The 21,621-nt window shown below is 45.2% G+C and overlaps 1 protein-coding gene across 3 annotated transcripts in view; it reads left to right on the top strand.

Moving 5' to 3' along the window:
- The window catches only part of SEPTIN2 (septin 2), a 34,035-nt gene extending 12,668 nt beyond the window's left edge, over positions 1 to 21,367 (top strand). For 2 of the 3 annotated variants that reach the window (XM_024756445.1, XM_024756524.1), the window contains exons 4-13: positions 5,234 to 5,320; positions 6,068 to 6,191; positions 7,116 to 7,250; positions 7,422 to 7,539; positions 9,583 to 9,684; positions 10,086 to 10,231; positions 11,602 to 11,685; positions 12,549 to 12,606; positions 16,805 to 16,907; positions 19,359 to 21,367. In XM_024756445.1, the coding sequence (XP_024612213.1) occupies positions 5,234 to 5,320; positions 6,068 to 6,191; positions 7,116 to 7,250; positions 7,422 to 7,539; positions 9,583 to 9,684; positions 10,086 to 10,231; positions 11,602 to 11,685; positions 12,549 to 12,606; positions 16,805 to 16,906 (956 nt within the window). In that variant the 3' untranslated portion in view covers position 16,907; positions 19,359 to 21,367. The other variant, XM_024756602.1, reaches the window with a different exon arrangement.
- The last annotated feature ends 254 nt before the right edge of the window (positions 21,368 to 21,621 follow it).

Here is a 21,621-nt window from a genome sequence, read left to right as displayed (position 1 = left end):
GAGGACAGGGTGAGTAGAAGCGTGCGGCTGTGAACTTCTTACGTTACGTGTGAGGCGGAAGAACATTACTGAAAGGAAGATGCTGGGTTAATGGTGCACATTGTGAACTTAAGAGCATCCACTAGAAAAATAAAGATTTGGCTAAAAGCCAATAGCTTTGATAAAATAGAATATAAAAAAGTATTCAGGGGCTTCCCTGGTGGCGCAGTGGTTGAGAGTCCGCCTGCCGATGCAGGGGACATGGGTTCATGCCCCGGTCTGGGAAGATCCCACATGCCGCGGAGCGGCTGGGCCCGTGAGCCGTGGCCGCCGAGCCTGCGCGTCCGGAGCCTGTGCTCCGCAACGGGAGAGGCCACAACAGTGAGAGGCCCACGTAGTGCAAAAAAAAAAAAAAAACGTATTCAGTCCAAAAGAAAGCAGGGAAAGAAAAAAGGAAGATGGCAGCAAGATGGCAGCCTTGAGCATAACCTTGTCGATAATTATGTGTAAATGGACAAGGTAAAGTATAAAGGGAAAGGTAGGGGTTATCAGACTAAATGACCTCCTGTTGTCTACAGGAAAAACCCTTTTCATTAAACATAAAAGAATGGGACATTGTGATGCAAGCCCCAGTCATAAAGCTGAAGTGGCTGAATTACTATCAGACAAAGCAGACTTTAGGTCTACTACCTGAATATTCCCAGAGAGGAAGAACTTTATATCATAACAAGAAAAGGGATCTGTTCAAAACAACATTATCTAAAATATGCATGACGCAGAGTCTGATGGGAGAAAGATAAATCTGTGAGGACAGGAGTTTTTAACACTCCTCACAGTAGTGTATGAAGCAGATAGAAAGTCAGTAACGTTGTAGAATGTTTAAGTTATGCTGTCAAACAGTACAGCCCAGCTGACATGCAGAGCACTGTGCTGAACAGCTGCAGGACACCCGTTCTTGTAAGGCACGTGGAACATTCACCAGACATGCTCTGCATTATGGGAGTATTAGGCCAAGCACTGCCCTATTGCAAATGATGAGAAAAGTAGACTTAATTCCTCATGAGCCTAGACACAGACACCTTACTAAAATTGTAGCAAGTCCTTAATACAGTCAGTTCTACTGTAACCCAATATATGTGTGTTCCTAAAAAATCACCATGCAGGGAAAACAGGGACACGACACTCAAAACCTTCCTCAGTGACGTGTTAGGAACATAGTAAAAATGATCTCAGTTTCACATGTTAAATGGTTAAGAAATCAAAATTACTACACCAAATAAGCCACTGAACGGAAGTTTGTGAAAGGGGGCATCAGGAGTTGCAGCCTGTGTGTTATTGTGAGGTGGTGGCAGGAGGGCTATCTGAGGATGGGTGGACAGTTGGGACACTGGAGGTAAGTGGCTGTGGCTTGTAATAAATACGTCAGCGGGTAGCTGTGGTGTATGCCTTGGGAGGAGTGTTCCTTTGTGGCTTGATTCTGCTGGGTAGACCTACTTTCTCACCAGTGAAATCACACATAAGTAAATGCAGCGTTTGTATTATGCTGAAATTGTTACATAATATATCAGTTGTGTTGGAACAAATTGTCACTTTCAAAGCAAGTGCCATGGCAGGACTGACTCTGCATCCTAAATGAATGGGGTTGGTCACAGGAATGTGTGGTTTAACACTGGAAATCAATCACTTGGGTCCTAAAGGGGAAATACCTATAGTTAGCATTACTTTCACTCATGAAAAACTGAGAGAAAGAAGTAAAATCTCCTTAATGGCAAATAACATGATTTGTGTATGTTAAAATCGTAAGAAAATACAAAGCTGCTAGATCTAATAGGTAAAGTTTAGCAAGATTGCAGGTTCCGGTCAGTATACAAAAATCAACTTTATTTCTATAATTACCAGCAAGTAATTTAAAAATGAACTTAGAAATACAATATCAAAAACAATTACAATGATAAAATCTTTTTTTAAAGTAGTACCATTTATAGTAATATAAAAGGTACATACTGCTTAGGGATAATATAACAAAATGTGGGAACTTCCCTGGCAGTCCAGTGGTTAAGAATCTGCTTTCCAATGCAGGGGACGCGGGTTCAATCCCTGGTCGGGGAACTAAGATCCACCATGCCACGGGGCAGCTAAGCCCGCGCGCTACAACTACTGAGCACTCGGACCGCAACAAACAGATTCCGCATGCCACAACTAAGACCCGGAGCAGCCAAAAATAAAAATAAATATATTTTTTAAAGTATTAAACTTAAAAAAATTTTTTTAACAAAACGTGTGCAAGACCAACACTGAAAACTTCAAAACACAGCTGAAAAAACCAAAGGAAAGCTGACTGGGTTGCGAGACCTCACCCGCTCGTGGAGTGGGGTTCTTCAGATGTCCTGCCTCCCCAGATTGACCCATTGAGTCAATTAAATCCCTGTGAAAATCACAGCAGACTTTTGAAAAACAGGAATTAGTGATGTGATTCTAAAGTGCCAATGTAAATGCAGAGGGCCTAGAATATGACAGAACAATCTGATTTCCAACAAAATCCACAGCAGTGTGTAAGGTAGGCATAGAGATCAACTGCATAAAATAACAGCCCAGACCCCATGTATATGGTCAGCTGATTTTTGACTAAAGTGCCAAGGTAATTCAGCATGGGAAAAGGTTAGTCTTTTTACAAATAATTGTGCTGTAGCAATTGCTTGATTGTTTGGGAAAAAAGTGAACTCTAGCCCCTCCTTTACACTGACCATCAACAATAAACTCAGAATGGATTGTTGACCTAGTTGGAAAGCTATAAAAAGTCTAGGAGAAAATTGCTTTAAAAATGTTTATGACTTTGGAGCACGCAGATTGCTTAGGACACGAAGAGCACTAGTCACAAAATAAAATAATACGTTGTGCTTCACTCAAGATTTGCCTTCTTCAAAAGGCACCAGTAAGAAGATAGGCCATAAACTGAGAAAGTGTTCATATCGTAGTATATGTGACACAGGACTTACATCTAGAATATAAAAGTTTTCACAGGCTTAGTAAGAAGACAGATGACCCAGTTACAAAAAGGGTCAAAAGATTTGAAGAGACATTTCACGGGAGGTAAACAGATGGGTGGTAAACACACGATGACGTCCTCTTCAGTTATCAGGGAAACACACATGAAAACCACCATGGGGTAGCCCTGCATACCCGCCAGACTGGCTGAAGTGCTACAGGCAGGCAGTGCAAGTGTTAGCAGTGGAGCAGCTGGTGAGAAGGCAAAGTGTGCCCTTTCTTCACAGTTACATGCGCACCCTGTGACTCAGCGGTCCCCTCCTAGGCGCACCCGAGAGAAGTGATAGCACGTCGCAGACTGTGTGTGAATTCTCAAAGCCAGTTTTCTGGACATAGCTCGGGTGTCTGTCCAGCAGCAGGTTGTGTTGTATCCACACGACAGAACATTGCTTGGCAGTGCAGAGAAACAGGCTACCGGTAGGGGCGGCAGCACCAACCAACCTCGGAGGCTAAGTAATTGTATGCTGAGCCAAAGCTGCCAGACGCAGCGGAGAGGGCCTGCTGTTTGTTCCGTGTTAAAGTTTTTGGATGGTGATGGATTTACACTGGTCCACACCTTCATTCGCGTCTTGTTTCCCCCATCTGAAGGCACCTATTTGGGACACTCCCAGCTGGGATAGAGATACTAGTGAAAGTATCAGAACGGAGCAAAGCTAGGTGTGCTCAGAGATTCAGCCCAAGGGCGGCATCATGTTCTGAGTTAATAAGCAGATTACTTGTAGATGTTACCCAGAAGCTCTTCCAAGTGAAATGAATCACTCATCGTAATTTAGAATCAGCCATCTCCACTCAGGCACCTTTGCTTAGCTATCTTCTGGCCTTGGTCCCTTTTCAGTTGTAATAGTCACAGCTCTCACCATTCAGTCGGTGACAGAGTGGCTTTGCCTGGCATCTTCCCCTGCTGGACTGCCAGACTCCATGGGAGCAGGGACTCACCCATCCTGTTGTCTGCTGTGTCCCCGCACCTACACCTGTGCCTGGCACTCGGGGAGAGGACTTGGCACGTCCTGGCAAAGTCCCCTGCAAGTGTAGTGAACGTGTAAAAGGGCGTTGCTGGACACTTTATTAAAAGGACAACTTGCTGGGATAGTGTGTATTAGGTCATATCCTTGCTCTCTTATATTTGGACATGTTCAAAATGTAATTCTGTTTTTGTCCTTTTAATGTTCCTTTTCATCTATGAAAATGGCAGTCTAGTTAAAGTGCAGTTCTAATTGTGTATGTCTACAAATTTCAGATTCAGTCTTCTGTTCTTCATTTTCCCAGAGGTAATTTTTGAATCAGATGTATGCTCCTTCCACAGGCTGAGCAGGCACTTCGCAGAGGGGGGGTCGCACCGAGGTGCCCAGGGGACAGTTGGACCAATACATGCAAACTTAAGCCTTAGATGATGACCTCCAGTAAAGTGTTGGAATCTGTTCATGCTTCCTTGGAATAGGAATTTTAATTTTTGGTATTTTGCATCTTCTTTGAAGTTAAACTTCAAATATTCAGAATACGTGATACACAGTGGTTTAAGTGGAATTTTTAACTCGTTAAGTGCTTGAGTGGCTATGCGCTGCCCGAATTGGTCGCGTTACACTCAGCAAAGTGAGCAGGAAGTTGCCTGACATATGGTGGTTGCCAGCGGTGGGATGTGGGGCTGTGAGTGAAGCAGGAAGAGAGCAGGGGGCCTGCTCCTGCCTTGGTGTCACAGGGGAGATGGCAGACTGGTTGTGCGCAAGGGTTAGCTGTCCATCCGTCCTCCGTGCCCTGATGCCACAGCTTGGGAAGCTGGGTGGTGTTGACGTGTGTGTGTGATCAGTTCTCTGAAACGTGATGAGTTTAAGGGTTAGCGGAGCCCATACCTGAAAACCTACTGTGCATTCCTTTTCTCAAAAAAAACCCACCTCAAGTCCATTCCACATATTTGGGAAGAGGTCACATTGTGTTTATGATCTTAACGGATTCTGGAGCCTCACAGACCTGGATTCCAATTGAGGCCTTGCTCTGGACAGCACTCTGAGCACACAGGCTACTGACCTTGGAGCCCCTATTTCCCCATCAGTGGGACCTGGAGGGTTGTGCCATTTTCACAGTCGTCACATGGGATGCAGAGACGGATGTTTGTGAGGCACTCAGTCCAGGGCCGGGCCTCACGTAAACGCTCAACAGATTTGACTGTGTCACACATATAACGTCATGACATCAATTTCCTTTTTGTTTCAAGGTGAATCGGGTCTCGGAAAATCAACTCTCATAAACAGCCTCTTCCTGACTGACCTCTACCCAGAAAGAGTCATACCTGGAGCCGCAGGTACAGAAGTTTCCACGCTGCACTACATGAAAGCTGCTACAGAGTGCATAATTAGTATTTTGTGCCTTAGCTTTGTGTTTTATTTGTTTTTGTTTGGCTCTAGACACAAGGAGAACGTCAGTCAGGTAGGGAAAGGTATGCTGCACCTGACGTCCTTGGATCTCGATTATACACACTCAGACCATGTACCATGGTCCATCTTCTCCAAGCTTGTTTTCTTTGTCTACAAAGTGTAATAGTTCCTGCCTATGTTGTATGTTTGATGGGAGGATCAGTGTTCTCATGAAAAAACGGGCATACACAGAAGATTTCTGTGGGCATAGGTGTCATCGGACCTCTTCCCCTAGGTGTTAGCGTCCAGCACTGGACACTGGGCTTCGTGAGGCTGTTGAGTGAATGAACTGTGCATACATCAGTCTGGGACTTGGGCCACCACAACACGACTGCAGCCCTTGGACAGTTTTTAAATGAATTCATTAATTGTTCTTTTTGTCCCGGGAATCAGAAATTATAATTTTCAACTCCCAAGCAGCCCTTTAATCTTAGCTGCGATGTTTCCTTTGCTGACCCTGGGTCGTTTTTACACAGTCCTCATGTTACCTTCTGAGAACTGTCCTTAAAGAGAGATAGAGAACTTCTGAGTCATTTGTTTAATAAAAAGAAAGTAACAGGTAGTTTCTCATTTTTGCAAACTGGCTCTATTTTAAGGTACGTTCTCTTATTAAGTTTGCTTCTTCTTTTTCTTAGAGAAAATTGAAAGAACTGTCCAAATTGAGGCATCAACTGTTGAGATTGAAGAGCGAGGGGTCAAGCTGCGGCTGACCGTGGTGGACACACCAGGCTACGGGGACGCCATCAACTGCAGGGATTGGTACGTGCCCCAGAGCCCCCACAGTGACGAGGCCGTGTGCCTGCTTACGTTTGTTTCTGCGTATTTCAGTCTGTAATGTTGATGACTGATTGCTGGGTTTGGAGTAGCTGTGTATAATAAAACAATGAGACAATTTAAATCATTTTAATTACGGCATTTTAAATGAGGAATTTCACAGGGAATGAGTATTTTTTTCTGTAAGAGCGTTCTAGTGAGATCTGATATCACAAAGCCAACCATACAGCAAATGCTAGAATAAATAAAGCACCTTGATTTGGACCATGGCCAGTGGACAAGATATGGTAGTACAGCCTTTCTCTTTTCCATATTCAAGAAGATGAAATCTCTTAAGAGACTTGCTCCAGAGCTAGTGTCTGTAACTGGCTGCTTGTTGCACCATTTGCACAAGTAAAGAAATCCAGAAGTAGAATGTAAGAGCAGTCTGTCCCCTGTACCTTGCAGAGAATCCGCCTTCGTTGTACAGACTCCCCTGGTTCTAATCCCCGTAAGCATAAAGCACCAACTTTCCAGCACTGATGAGAAGAGGGAAGGAAGGAGGAGAGGGCTCTCTTGCGTCTTTCTCCTTCACCGGGGGTTTCTCCCTTCCTTTCGCAGGCACCCCTTAGCTCCCGTGTTCTGCTCCCACTCTGCCCCGACTGTCTTCAGTCAGTCAGCTCAGCCTCTTTGTAACCTATCCCATCCGGGCTTTTGACCTTCAACACTTACGGAAATGATTCTTAGCACAGTTTCCGAAAGCCTCCATCTTGCCAAACCTAGGAGTTGGTTTTCTGTCCCCATCTTACAGTTGAATTATTAAGTCACACCTGCTGGAGAGGCAGGGGATAGAACAGCTCGTTTTGCCTTTGAAGTTTGGGACAGCTGCCTCTTGTATCCCGTGATTAGTCGTGTTTGTGTTTCTCCCAGCTTTAAGACAATCATCTCCTACATCGATGAGCAGTTTGAACGGTACCTGCATGATGAGAGCGGTCTGAACAGACGGCACATCATCGATAACAGGGTGCACTGTTGCTTTTACTTTATTTCCCCCTTCGGACACGGGTAAGTAAGCATTTACCATGGAAACCTGGTGTGTAGATTAAGATTTCGTGTTTACTATGTGGGTTTCCAACTTTCCTCCAAACTGCATATTTTATTATAAGAATTGGGGTAATTTTGAGAGAAAAAAGTTCAGTGTGATCTCCTTATTCTTCCCTTAAACATGACTTTTAGACTTAAGCCCTTGGATGTTGCGTTTATGAAGGCGATACACAACAAGGTGAACATTGTGCCTGTCATCGCGAAAGCCGACACGCTCACGCTGAAGGAGCGGGAGCGCCTGAAGAAGAGGGTGCGTGCTGGGCTCCCCGGGCCGGGGCGGGGGGTTCGGACAGTCCCTGCCTGGCTGGCACAGAGCGGGCCTTGCTGATGTCCATGCTGTCAGCGTCGGTGCGCCTCTGTCGTCTCACAACTGTGTAAGTCAGACGAATTCTTAGAAAGGGACTGAGGTGCGTTTATGTTTTTGAAGGAGGGCTGCGTTTCCCTCAAAACAGGTTTGTAGCCGTTTGCAGCCCCCAAAGCAGAGTGTGAGCTTTTGCTCCTCTGCGGCCCTGGAGCAGCTCTGGATGTGCTCCCGGCGTGTTTAGGGTCCCTCCTGAGAGACGGGAAACGGCACCTCATTGCAGTTTGCGTCCGCCTGGTTGCTGGTGCGAGTTTCTGTCACGGTGCTTGAAGCCCGTTGCCGTGTTCTCTGGGGTTTTAGAGCTTGCTGCTCTTCACTGCATTTTTATTGACTCACAGATACTCGTGTATTTTTAGGCATTGACTGTCGCGCTGCAGATTGCTTCACCTAGTTGGACTTTTGTGTTACCTCATATCTCTCCTGATGTCTTCTGCTGTAAGCGGAGCTTTAAACTAATACGGACTTGTGTTTGTCAGCCCTTTCCTTTATTGTCTCACGTGTCTGCCAGTGTTTTAGGAAGTATTCAGGCCCTTGGAAGAGTTCCTGAAAGCTTAGGCGTTTCTATGCTTGACAATAAGTGTCTTGGCAATTTACACTTAAGGGAACTTCACCTTTTATAGGATGTTACATTAAATTTCGGACAGGTAGGAGGGGCAGCTGTCAGGGTTAGGAAGCTTTATACCCATCTCTGATCCTGTGTCCAAAATTCTTCGGGCTCGATTTCAAAGGCTGAAAGGAATTGAAATCGTGGGCCTTGGCAGTCCCTCTCCTTATCCGGTTTCTTCCTTGTACCTGTGGGTGTGCTCCTCCTTCACAGTCTAAGAACATTTGCCCATCTCCCTGTCTCTCAGAATGGCCCCGTAGCTCTGCAGTCGCCCACAGTGAGGAGGTGTGCTTATTTTTGATCCATCACTTTTCTTGCTGCAGAGCGGGGAGCAGGCAGGGCAGGGTCACGCTCACCACTCAGCTTCTCCATCTCGTTGGGGAACAAGCAGTTAGGAACAGACTAGGGCCAGCTTGTGAGGGGGAGAGGGTGCGGGGAGGAGGGCCTTCTCTTAAACCCCAACTTAGTGCGGACAGGGGGTTCATCCAAGATCTTTGACCACGCAGGGCCCTTCAGGTCACATTAAGGAGGAGAAAACTGGGGAGCAGGTTTGAAGTAGGGGTGCTTCCTGCTTACTTGCTTGTGCTCTCCCTTCCCTGGGTGGTCCAGACTCTGGCGTGAGAGTAGAAGCAGAGCCCCAACCTCGTGTCTGACGGAGCACCGACACTGGGGGCTTGGGGCTGCTGCTTAGTGGACTGGCTGGTGGTGAGTGCCTGCTTACTTCAACTCCAGCCCAGTTTCCCTTTCCCTCTAGGCTACTCTACTACTTGGTTGATAGTTCAGACTGTGAGATTACACTGCTGACCACTTGTTTCCTGTTGAATAAAATCCAGACCCCTAGGTCCCTCACCTGGTGGCATTCAGGGAACCGTCCACCTCAGTTGTTTCTTTGTCCTGTCCAACTGGATGTCTTAACCTTCCAGCCATTCTGGATTTCTTGTAATTCCCAAGACACAACGCTTGCGTCCTCCCCTCCATGCCTTTGAGGAGATGTTCCCTCTGGGCGCATCTCCCTTCTCTACCTGCAGGACTCCTTCCGGAGGCTGGTTGTGGTGTGGTCTGCTTTTACCTGCTGTACCGGGACTGTCGTTAGTCTGCTGCTTTGTGCAGTGAAGGTGGTGATACGTTGTTGTTACTCTGGACAGAGGGTCCCTCAGTGCAAGCATGAATACTTTTTTAGCAGTTTGTAAAATCATTTGAAAATGATTTTAATCAATAGGACTATTGACATTTGGATAATTCCGACATACTTCTAATATGATGCATTAGACTTGACTGAAATAGTATGCAGTTTGCTACAGTTGCTCCTGGTTTGGTGTTTCTTTCAGATTCTGGATGAAATTGAAGAACATAACATCAAAATCTATCACTTACCTGATGCAGAGTCAGATGAAGATGAAGATTTTAAAGAGCAGACTAGACTTCTCAAGGTAGGCGCTTTGTCTCCAAGTACACAGTGTAACTAACTCCTTTTTCCCGTAGTCAGTGCATTTAAAATGGAAAGAGCTGGCAAAGCACACAGTCTTAGAAGGCTTGGCCTCTGAGGTTGCCAGGTAGATTTGGTCACAGTGGTAGTTCTGCTCTAAAGATATTCTGGCATAGCTGTTACCTGAGGCTTAGAAATCTTACTGCAGGTTTAGTTTGATTTCCTACAGTTTGTCCCACGTGGAAAAGAACCGCCACTTGCGAGTAAGATATGTGAACCGTCAGTTCTCCAAGTGAGCCTCGTGGCTGGCAGCAGCGTGCTCACCCTGTGCTGACGCTCCTGTGTCTGCAGTGAGAGCTGGGGTTCCCTGTGTGGAGCCAGTCTACCCCGTGTGTCTCCTTCTAGGCCAGTATCCCATTCTCTGTGGTTGGATCCAATCAGCTGATTGAAGCCAAAGGCAAGAAAGTCAGAGGCCGCCTCTACCCGTGGGGCGTCGTGGAGGTGGAGAACCCAGAGCACAACGACTTCCTGAAACTGAGGACGATGCTCATGTAAGACGCGCGTGCGTTCCCACCGGCTCGGAGAGCAGAGCTTTCGAGTGGGGGGTGTGCGTGGGGCCTGCGAGCCCCACCGGCTCCGTTGTGCTCCTGCAGCAGGGCTATCCCGGCTTGATGCAGAAGGCCCTCCGCTCTCTGGGACTGTAGCAGACTAGCTTCTTCCACCTGGGGCCTGTAGCTTAATACACTCTCCTTCCTAATCTCAAAGACCTTTTTGATGCTAAAAGTAGACTAGACCTCACCTGTGGTGTGGCTGCACCACGCACAGGACACCTCTTGCTCTGGTGAGGAAACGGACAGCTTCGCTGCTTGGGACCCTGAGAGCCTTCTCCAGCCACTGCTGAAGTGCAGCGTGCCCATCAGCCCTCAGGCTCTCACACGAGGTGGCCCTGGTTAGCCTTGAGGTTCTCCAGTTGGTTTTTAGCAGCTAGAACAGACCTGACTACAAAAACAGACTTTTTTTCCTCTAAAAATAAATTGTACATTTAGTAACAGACATGCATTGTTGTTGCCCTTGAATAAAGAGGCTAACAGAAAGAGTGTTGCTAAAATCTAACCCCTCTTTCATCAGAATTCTGAGATCAAAGAACGGCTGGTCCAGATAAATTTTGAAGAACTGAAAATTGCTCTACAGGCCACGTAGGTCTCACTTGGTTTAGGAATTTTTGGTGAATTAAAATCACTAAAAATACCATTAAAGTTGGCATTCAAGTTATGTCAGATGTAATTCAGTCACCGTGTCAGGTGTGAAAGTGCACCCAAGCCCTCCAGGGACAGGCCCTTGGCTGTCATGATCCTGTCTCAGAGCTGAGTGGTTAAGTATCTGAAAAAGCTGGGCCGAAGCTATGAGTGTTTTCCAAGATGATTAGAAGATGCAAAGTGCTGTTTCTGTCTTATCCAGAAGATAAGTACTTTGATTTATGGTTTTCTCCACAGGGACACTAATAGGCTCTTTGTGACATACACGTTAAGCTTAAGGAGTCACAAATGTTTGAATTGCTTGTTTTTCGTAAGTTCTTTCAGAAAAGTGTGCTCTGTTTCAGACACTGTTTACCTAAACAATCTCCTAAAGCCTCTGTGCCTCTCCTTCTGTCCACTGTGGTGATCTCACGCAAGGGGTGGTGCTTGTGGCGGAGACCCTGTGGCCCAGCTGGGTGTGTCTGTGCGTTGTTTATCGTGGTAGCAAAGAGATGCGCCTCTAGATGTTTCCACAGCCTCATTCCCTTATCCCGAAATTCCAGCAACTCTGTGTACTGTTTACCAAGTAATCTGGGGTCTTAGTTCCTGGTGTGTCTTCTGTGTCCTTCATTGGGTGTTTTTTCCACGCAAATGGCATAGCCCTGGTGCATCCTTTTCTCTTTCAGCACTCACATGCAGGATCTCCAAGAGGTGACCCAGGACCTTCACTATGAAAACTTCCGATCCGAGAGACTCAAAAGAGGCGGCAGGTTGTTGCCCCAAGTCATGCTGTCCCCTCGGTCCATATTTGGTCACCTCGAGTCATGCTGTCCCCCTCTCCTCTGTGTGTCCAGCTCAGCCTTGACCACTAAGCATCACCATTTGGTTTCCTACTCAGAAGCGATTGGGAGATACTTGTTGCTAATTTAATCAAATCATGGGGTTGGGGTTTGTTTTTGTTTGGGGTGGGGTTTTTTTGTTGTGCCTGTTAAATGGTATCTTTAACCGTTGCATATCAAGAACAGCTCTAGATGGAAAGGCCAAAGACTTGTGTTGGATCCTGTTTCAACACAAGGTCCTTCGTACATACGTATGAGGTACACTTTAGAGTCTGCTTTATGGTGTTACTGATTTGGGGACCAGATGCGAAGAAGGGACTTAGAGGCAGCGAGAACATCCCAGTCTGAGGAATACAGCCAGGTTGTGGTACCAAGGGAGTGGGCCCACGTGGAGCCGCGTCTTCAAGGGCTCAGAGGGCCTCCTGCGCTGGCTTCTCCACTTGGACACTCACATCCTGTTCCTTTTTTAAGTACGACTGTTGTAGTGTTTGTTCATAACTTATCTTAGAAGAGTATTCTTCAGATAATACCTACTGTTTTGGGGGTAAAGTCGAAAGTGCCACCCCCCAGCTTAGAGTAAGAAAGAGGTCTTGAATTTTCCATTTCGTATTCCATTTTTCATCGTTTTCTTTTCTTATTCATGTCGTTAATCAGAAAAATGATAAATTTATGCAATTTTCAATAGATATATTTCTCAGAAATATAAAGTGAAATATTACTTTGAGCATCTTTTGTCAGAAATGACCAACTATATTTGTCGTAATGTTATAATTGTAGTTTCTTTCACCTCTTAGAAAAGTGGAAAATGAGGACATGAATAAAGACCAGATCTTGCTGGAAAAGGAAGCTGAAGTAAGTAGAAAAGTACTTTTTCTGTTTTTGAGTCTACTGTTTAGTGTATACCTAAAAATATTATTTGTAGTTCATATAGTTTTTATTCTTGTTTTTTTTTTTGAAAAGGAACATATTATATATAACTAATCTGTTTTATACATATATCTGCACGTGATAATATGTATATATACACATAAGTGTATATATTGGTTTACATATATTATCTCATTTAATACCCAACAGCAATTTAGTGGGAAAAGTTGGAAATAGTGAGAATTCAGTAACATGACTGGTTTTTGTAAGATGTTTAAAAATCAGTTTTCCCATATATAGACAATGAAAATATAATGAAAGAAGCTCATTCAGCATCATTAATAAAAATGAAAGAAATACCTAGTAGGGCTTATATAGGGGAAGAAACTAGAAAAAGCTCTACTGAAAACTGCTTTCAAAATTTGAATAGACACAAAGCTTTGTAGGTAGGATGCTTAGTGTGAGGATCACAGCTGTCTCTAACTCAATTCCCACAGAGTTGTGTGTTTGCTGAGTTCTTCGTTTTAGCGAGAACTTGAAGTAATTCCATTTGTCTTGAAGGCTAAGCATTGGGAAACACAGGAAGCTCTATAAAAAGCAGACTAACAAAAAGAGGCTTGCTTTACTGGTTACGGAAACATCAAACGGTGGTCGTCCAGAGTTTGGTACAGGCGGGTTAGGCTGATTAAATGCAGGTCGGGGCTTCCCTGGTGGCGCAGTGGTTGAGAATCTGCCTGCCAGCACAGGGGACATGGGTTTGAGCCCTGGTCTGGGAAGATCCCACATGCCGCGGAGCAACTAAACCCGTGCACCACAACTACCGAGCCTGTGCTCCAGAGCTCGCGAGCCACAACTACTGAGCCCGTGTGCCACAACTACTGAAGCCCATGCGCCTAGAGCCCGTGCTCTGCAACAAGAGAAGCCACCACAGTGAGAAGCCCGAGCACCGCAACGAAGACCCCCTGTGCAGCCAAATAGAAAGAAAATAAATACATTTAAAAATTAATAATAAGTAAATGCAGGTCTGGGAATAGATCAGAAGTATGGAAATGTGCTCTGAGGCAAAGGTGGTGCTGAGACCTGTTAAAGTGGTGGAACTGAGGCATGTTGAGTAAATAATAAGAAAACAGGCCAGCCTTTTGGAAACAAAAATAAAACACTTCTTTGGCCAAATTAATTCACTGTGGATCAAATATTTAAATGTTAAAAACATAATCACAAAAGTTACCTGAAGAAAATTGAGGTAAATCTTTTACAACACTTGCCTAGAGGCCTTTCTAAACGGAGGGAAACCATAGTGATAAAAAGTGATGGGGTGAGACCTTCAAGATGGCAGAGGAGTAAGACGTGGAGATCACCTTCCTCCCCACAAATACATCAGAAATTCATCTACATGTGGAAGAACAACTCCTACAGAACACCTACTGAACGCTGTCAGAAGACCTCAGACTTCCCAAAAGCCGTGAGGCTGACAGGGTCTCGGTGCTCTGGCCGGGTGTCAGGCCTGTGCCTCTGAGGTGGGAGAGTCGAGTTCAGGATGTTGGTCCACCAGAAACCTCCCGGCTCCACGTGATATCAGACAGCAAAAGCTCTCCCAGAGATCTCCATCTCAACACTAAGACCCAGCTCCACTCAACGACCAGCAAGCTGCAGTGCTGGGACGCCCCATGCCAAACAACTAGCAAGACAGGAACACAACCCCACCCATTAGCAGAGAAGCTGCCTAAAATCACAATAAATCCACAGACACCCCAAAACACACCACTGGACGCGGTCCTGCCCACCAGAAAGAAAAGATCCAGCCTCATCCACCAGAACACAGGCACTAGTCCCCTCCACCAGGAAGCCTACACAACCCACTGAACCAGCCTTACCCGCTGGGGGCAGACACCAAAAACAACAGGAACTGCGAACCTGCAGCCTGCGAAACGGAGACCCCAAACACAGTAAGTTAAGCAAAATGAGAAGACAGAGAAACACAGCATATGAAGGAGCAAGGTAAAACCCCACCAGACCTAACAAATGAAAAGGAAATAGGCAGTCTATCTGAAAAAGAATTCAGAATAATGATAGTAAAGATGATCCAAAATCTTGGAAGTAGAATGGAGAAAATACAAGAAACGTTTAATGAGGGCCTAGAAGAACTAAACAGCAAACAAACAATGACAAACAACACAAGAAATGAAATTAAAAATTCTCTACAAGGAATCAGTAGCAGAATAACTGAGGCAGAAGAATAGATAAGTGACTTGGAAGAGAAAATAGTGAAAATAACTACTGCAGAGTAAAGAAAAAAAAAAAATGAGAAGAATTGAGGACAGTCTCAGAGACCTCTGGGACATTAAACGTACCAACATTCGAATTATACGGGTCCCAGAAGAAGAGGAGAAAAAGAAAGGGACTGAGAAAATATTTGAAGAGATATTGAAAAACTTCCCTAATATGGGAAAGGAAATAGTCAAGTCCAGGAAGCACAGAGAGTCCCATACAGGATAAATCCAAGGAGAAACATGCTAAGACACATATTAGTCAAACTATCAAAAATCAAATGCAAAGAAAAAAATATTAAAAGCAGCAAGGGAAAAACAACAAATAACATACAAGGGAATCCCCATAAGGTTAACAGCAGATCATTCAGCAGAAACTCTGCAAGCCAGAAGGGAGTGACAAGACGTGTTGAAAGTGATGAAAGGGAAAAACCTACAACCAAGATTACCCAGCAAGGATCTCATTCAGATTCGACAGAGAAATTAAACCCTTTACTGACAAGCAAAAGCTAAGAGAGTTCACCATCAAACCAGCTTTACAACAAATGCTAAAAAACAACAACAACAACAAAATGCTAAAGGAACTTCTCTAGGCAGGAAACACAAGAGAAGGAAAAGACCTACAATAACAAACCCAAAACAATTAAGAAAATGGTCATAGGAACAGACATATCGATAATTACCTTAAATGTCAATGGATGAAATGCTCCTACCAGAAGACATAGACTGGCTGAATGGATACAAAAACAAGATCCGTATATATGCTGTGTACAAGAGACCCACTTCAGACCTAGGGACACATACAGACTGAAAGTGAAGGGGTGGAAAAAGATATTCCATGCAAATGGAAATCAAAAGAAATCTGGAGTAGTAATTCTCATCTATTTACAATAGCCAGGACATGGAAGCAACCTAAGTGTCCATTGACAGATGAATGGATAAAGAAGATGTGGCACATACATACAATGGAATATTACTCAGCCATAAAAAAAAACGAAATGGAGTTATTTGTAGTGAGGTGGACGGACCTAGAGTCTGTCATACAGAGTGAAGTCAGAAAGAGAAAAACAAATACCATATGCCAACACATATATATGGAATCTAAAAAAAAAAAATGGTTATGAAGAACCTAGGGGCAGGACAGGAATAAAGACACAGACCTACTAGAGAATGGACTTGAGAACATGGGGAGGGGGAAAGGTAAGCTGGGACAAAGTGTAGGAGTGGCATGTACATATATGCCTTAACAAATGTAAAACCGATAGCTAGTGGGAAGCAGACGCGTAGCGCAGAGAGATCAGCTTGGTGCTTTGTTGTAACACGTAGAGGGGTGGGATAGGGAGGGTGTGAGGGAGATGCAAGAGGGTGGGGATATGGGGATATATGTATATGCATAGCTGATTCACTTTGTTGTAAAGCAGAAACTAACATAACATTGTAAAGCAATTACACTCCAATAAAGATGTTTAAAAAAGAAATAGCAAGAAAAAATAAAATAGAATAAATGAAACAAATTTTTAAAAAAAGTGATGGGGATGCAGGAGGGTGAAGATTCACCATTTGAATCACCCAAAGTAGCTGGGCCCGTCACTCCCCTTTAGTGCACATTCCCCACTGGGTAGTGGCAACTCCTTCCTACCTTTTTAGATCAAAAACTGTCTCATGTTGTCTTTCTTATTTCTTCTGTTTCTTGATAATTTTTATTTTTTATTTGAATTGCCTATTATCGTTTGCTCAGTTTTCTGTTGAGCCATTGGTCCTTTTACTGGTTTGTAAGAGTTTTTTGTATGTTAACTCATGGTCATGTTTTGGGAGAGCACAGATGTTGAAGTACTAGCAATCACAGGACCCCCGTAAAGCCTGCTTGGGGACAGTAGAGCCCGAGAACCAATGATGTGTCCATCTCGTGTCCGCAGCTCCGCCGTATGCAGGAGATGATTGCCCGGATGCAGGCGCAGATGCAGCTGCAGATGCAGGGTGGGGATGGCGACAGCACGGTCCACGGGCACCACGTGTGAGGTAACGACCAGGCCTGGAGAGCAGGCGCGTGTCCACCCGAAAGGATAGAGGTTGCCCCTCAAAACGGAAGCTGCTCCACGCTTCCTGTTTCGTAAAGGGTTCTCGTGTTTTCTAAGCTTATAAGTGTGAGTAACAATTGTAATGGAAAAACTATTTCCCCTTCCTATGTAGGGAAGAACACTGTTCTTCCCTGCTGTGTGCTCCTTTCCTGTATGTCTCCTTCCACGCAGAGTGCCCTCACTCCTGGTGACCAAATGTGTGGAGGTTCCCCTGCGCCGAGCAGCGCTCCACAACACCAGCTGGGGGTCCTGCAGTCTCAGTTCTGACACCATCTACCTGGAGATGCTGTCAGACCCCACAGGTCGAGGGCTCAGTCCCACAATTTAGATGCCAGTCCAAAATCCAGGTTGTCACCAGTGCTTCTGACGGACGGCCTAGAGATCAGAGATGCCCACCCCACCGTGGGTTCAGTAATTTGCTAGAGCGGCTCACAGAACTCAGAGAAACGTTTTGCTTACTAGGTCACATTTATTAAAGGATGTAACAAAGAACAGATGTGAATAGCCACATGCAGAAACCCACAGGGCGAGTGAGGTCCGAGAGAGTCCCTAGTGCAGGAGCCTCTGTCCCTGAGGAGTTTGGGTGTATCACCTTCCCGGTTTGGATGGATTCACCAACCCAGAAGCTCTCCAGACCCTTGCTTTGGGGATTTTAAAGGAGGCTTCCTCGAATAGGTATGCTCAGTCATTAACTCCATTTCCTGCTTCTCTCCCCTTTCTGGAGGGTGGGGGACAGGGCTGGAAATGACAAGCTTCTCATCATGGCTTGGTCTTTCTGGTGACCAACCCACAGAGTTCCCTTATTAGCACAAAATCAGGGAAGGTACATGGGTTTCAGGAGCCCTGTGTCAGGAACAGAGGTCAAGGACCAAGTATCAGGACAAGAGGTGCACCTGGTGCTCTGACCACTTAGCAAATGAAAGGGTTTTAGGGGCTGTGTGCCAGGGCTGGGGGCAGAGACCAGGATCTATTTTTATTGTCTCACAGCAGTAGAAGAAAACTGTATATTAAAGTAGCTTTTATTGGTCGTACAGTTTGAAATTTATTAAAGCTGAAAACATCTCTTCAAAGTGTTACTGGAACAGCTTAGGCCAACTAAAAGTAGAGATGGGGTCAAGGGAGGGAGAAGTATGCCAGGCAGGCAAGTGTGACCTTGCTGCTCCTCACCACAGCTCTGCTCCAGCCGCTGGGGATCAGTGGCTCGTGTGGCTGTGTGGCCGGGTGTATGCTGGCCTCCCTGCTTGAAGGGAGACTAGGAAAAGGCAAATGTCCGCTCCCCTGTACCCTGTGGACAGGGGGACACTCAGAGCTGTCCAGTGGCTGCTTCCATACCTCCAAGAGGAAGGAGGGAGAGGTGAAGTCACATGAAGACCAGAGAATGAAGAGTTACATGGGTGGGGGCGGAGGCAAGCCTGCTCCGTGGAAGAGCGGAGTGGGGCCAGTCGGAGTTCGAGCTGGCACAGAGCTGGGATATGGACCTGATTGTAGGGCATGTGAGCGTCGATGCAGTCCCTCAGGAGGCGATGGGACGGCCTGAGTGACTGCAGGCTGAGCTGACACATTGCAGGACCAATGAGATGGGAGGTAAGGGGCCCGGAGGTCGGGCACCTGTCAGAAGTCTTCCACAACACGGACAGGTGATGAAGGACATGGGGCGGGGCGGGCAGGCTGGGGGCATTGGTCACCAAAACAAAGCCCCTGCCCCTTTGCGGCTTATTGGGAAAGGTTTTAGTTGTGAAATACATGCACAGAAAGACACAGATACACATGTACAGTGTAACCAGTTGCTTTTAAAGGGAGCATCCAGAGAACCCCACCTGGGTCAGAGTTGGTTGCTTTTCTTTTGTCATCACGTTGAAACCTTAGGAAGGTCCTGAGGGCACGTGCTGAGTTCGCACTTGCCCAGTGAGGACATGGACGCTGTGCGAGGGTTTAAAATTACCTGCCTGTGGTCACGTCACTTGTCAACTGATGGACCTCCTGGCCGCACAGGGCAGTCCTGCCTGGGCAGGTTTGCTGCCTGATGGGAAATGATGGCAGAGAAACGGACTCCTGAGGGGTGGGGCTCATTTGAGGCAGGAGGGAGCAATAGATGTTAGCTCACTCTCTGATCTTGCTGCTTCTCTTTTTAAAACTTTATGGAATTACGAGAATTCTACTCTTGATACATAAAATTAATCTGCATTTCTGTATACTTTTCAGTTTTGCAGTACTCCTGATTTCCAAGAGCTTCATAAGTGACGTTTTGATCTTAGTCAACTGTGGTCCTCAGAACCCACCTTCTGCTCAGTTTGTGCCGTTTGTTGTTACACAGGAAAATAATGCTACCAGTGGTCCAAGCAGCAGGCATTGCATCACTCCCATTTAAATGTGTTGTGTTTTGTTTTTCCAGAAAACACTTTGCAAGATAACATTCTGACAAGTAACACAGCTGCGTGTTTTCAAGACTGTTGGAGGGGTGCCTATCCACATTTTACAGTACCTGTGCCTGAGAATTTAATTTTTTAAAAACTTTTGATGTTGTTTTGTATGAAGTACTTTAACATTTATATTTCATTGTGTTATACTTTACATTTTGTGAGGTTAACTTTCCATTTCCATTTTTTGTCCACCTTAACTGACCACTAATGTTAGAATTGATTCCCAGGGACCAGTCAGCATGTATAGTTAATAGTTGAATTTGATTTGGCTGGCCTAGCCGACTAATCATGATTTATTTCTAGAACATTCAGATTTCCCAGAATGTTCCTGAGTAGCAGAGACATGGACCTAGTGACACAGAAAGATGGGAGCTGCCCTGGTACAAGGCCATTTCTCACCAAGTCATGGCACCTGGTTAGCTGTCTTGCTTTGTTTGAGCACAACACCTAAAACCAGTTCTGCTGCTATAACTCAGTACTGTTGGTCCATCTGCACAGTTATCTGTTTACCAAATGAAACAGAATGACCCAGTGAGATACACGTTTATACTTAAATAGCTTTTTTAAAAACAGGCTTTTAGGGGTGAATTTTTTAACAAGTCTTTGGATTCTTAGGTCTATGCAGAGAACTCGCCACAAGCCACTTTCTGTAGAGTTTGCCGTGAAAAATCAAAGTATACATGAGCTGCAGTTCTCATGTTGCAACTAAGATTCTTACCTACACAATGAGACTCAATGAACTATTTTTATTCAACTAAATTAAAAAATAACTTCTTAAGGGAACTTAACAGTTGGTCTGTGCAGAAACCAGCCTTTTTGTACTTTTATACTGCACTTTAGTGTGTTTTCTCTAACTGCAGGCGTAGGAGACGTGCCTCAGCAGCGAAAATAAGGGTCCTCGGGTGGGTGGCCCCGAGGCCTCAGCCCCGTGGGGCCCAAAATGCCTGCCAGGTTTTCCTGATTTGGCGTCCCTTTAACTGATGCTTTCCTGAATGGTTTTCAGGCAAATAGCAGTAATCTTTTTGTGTGTGCAGGCTGTCTAGTCCTTTTTCAGCCACTGTCATTTCCTTCCATGTATCGTGTGAGAATGAAGGCTATTTCAGGTCTGCACCGTGGGCTAGCTGACGGGTGCCGCCAGTTGAAGCCGCATCTGGTTGGTTTCCGTGCCCTGTGGCCTTGGCCCTTCCCTGTCCTTGTAGCTGGTCTCCCTGTCGTGCACTCAAAGGGGCGCTCGATGCTCTTGGGGTTGGCTTTTATCCAGCATTGCTGCTGACGTGGGGAAATTGGTCTCCAAAAAGTGACAGATGAAAGAAGATCTGGAGGGAGCAGGTGCTGGTTCAGTTTTCTCATTTTGCTAGAACAAGAGGGGTTAAAATGGAGAAAATGCTTATTACTCCAAGGACGAGGAGGGGGTTTTGTATTCAACAGACAGGAAAGAAAATGAGATGGTTGAAATATATTAGTTACAAAGGTGTACTACAGAAAATCACTGGGTGTTCTCCTGACTTTGCCCTTTCACTGTTGGGTAATTGCAAATGGTCAAGAGCTATAGGTTTAGGCACATTGTACAAAGTTTTTACCAAGAAAAAGTGTTCCATGACCTTAGGGCCCCTCCATGCAAGGCTAGTTATTTGGGTTATTATGTCATTTATTAACTATGCTAGTAAAAGCTGTTTTTAAAAAGGGGTGGGATGTGGCAGCACTTGAAAAGTAGTAGGTGTAAGCTCTATATAGTAAAACTACTACTTAGTGCTAGCTGCCACCTAATGGTTATGGGGGTGTGGGTGGACCTACACTGTAAGACTTTTAAATTCCCTTTTGTTTTGCTGCCCGAATCTAAATACTTTTGCTAATAGATAATTGCCCTTTTACTAAGATATAAGCTTTACCTATAAAAATGTATTTTGAAAACTTATTTTACACAGCAATTTTGTATCCATTGAAACTAACCTTTTACCAATAAAGCACTATTGTTTAGATATTAAGTGAGTAGTTCTCATTATTGGCTCTTAACGAGGTAAAGGTGTAAGGTTTTCTGGGAAAGATTCAGAGAAAGCCCTGCGTTTTCTGTGTATAAAAATCCGGAGGGGTCTTCCCTGGTGGCACAGTAAAGAATCCGCCTGCCAGTGCGGGGGACACAGGTTCGAACCCTGGTCCAGGAAGATCCCACGTGCCACAGAGCAACTAATCCCGTGCGCCACAACGCCTGAGCCTGTACTCTAGAGCCCACAAGCC

Source organism: Neophocaena asiaeorientalis, unplaced genomic scaffold (assembly GCF_003031525.2).
Source record: "Neophocaena asiaeorientalis asiaeorientalis breed wild unplaced genomic scaffold, Neophocaena_asiaeorientalis_V1.1 scaffold185, whole genome shotgun sequence".
NCBI lineage: Eukaryota > Metazoa > Chordata > Mammalia > Artiodactyla > Phocoenidae > Neophocaena > Neophocaena asiaeorientalis.
The sequence above is the reverse complement of the archived record's forward strand: the minus strand, read 5'-3'. Positions and strand labels throughout refer to the sequence as shown.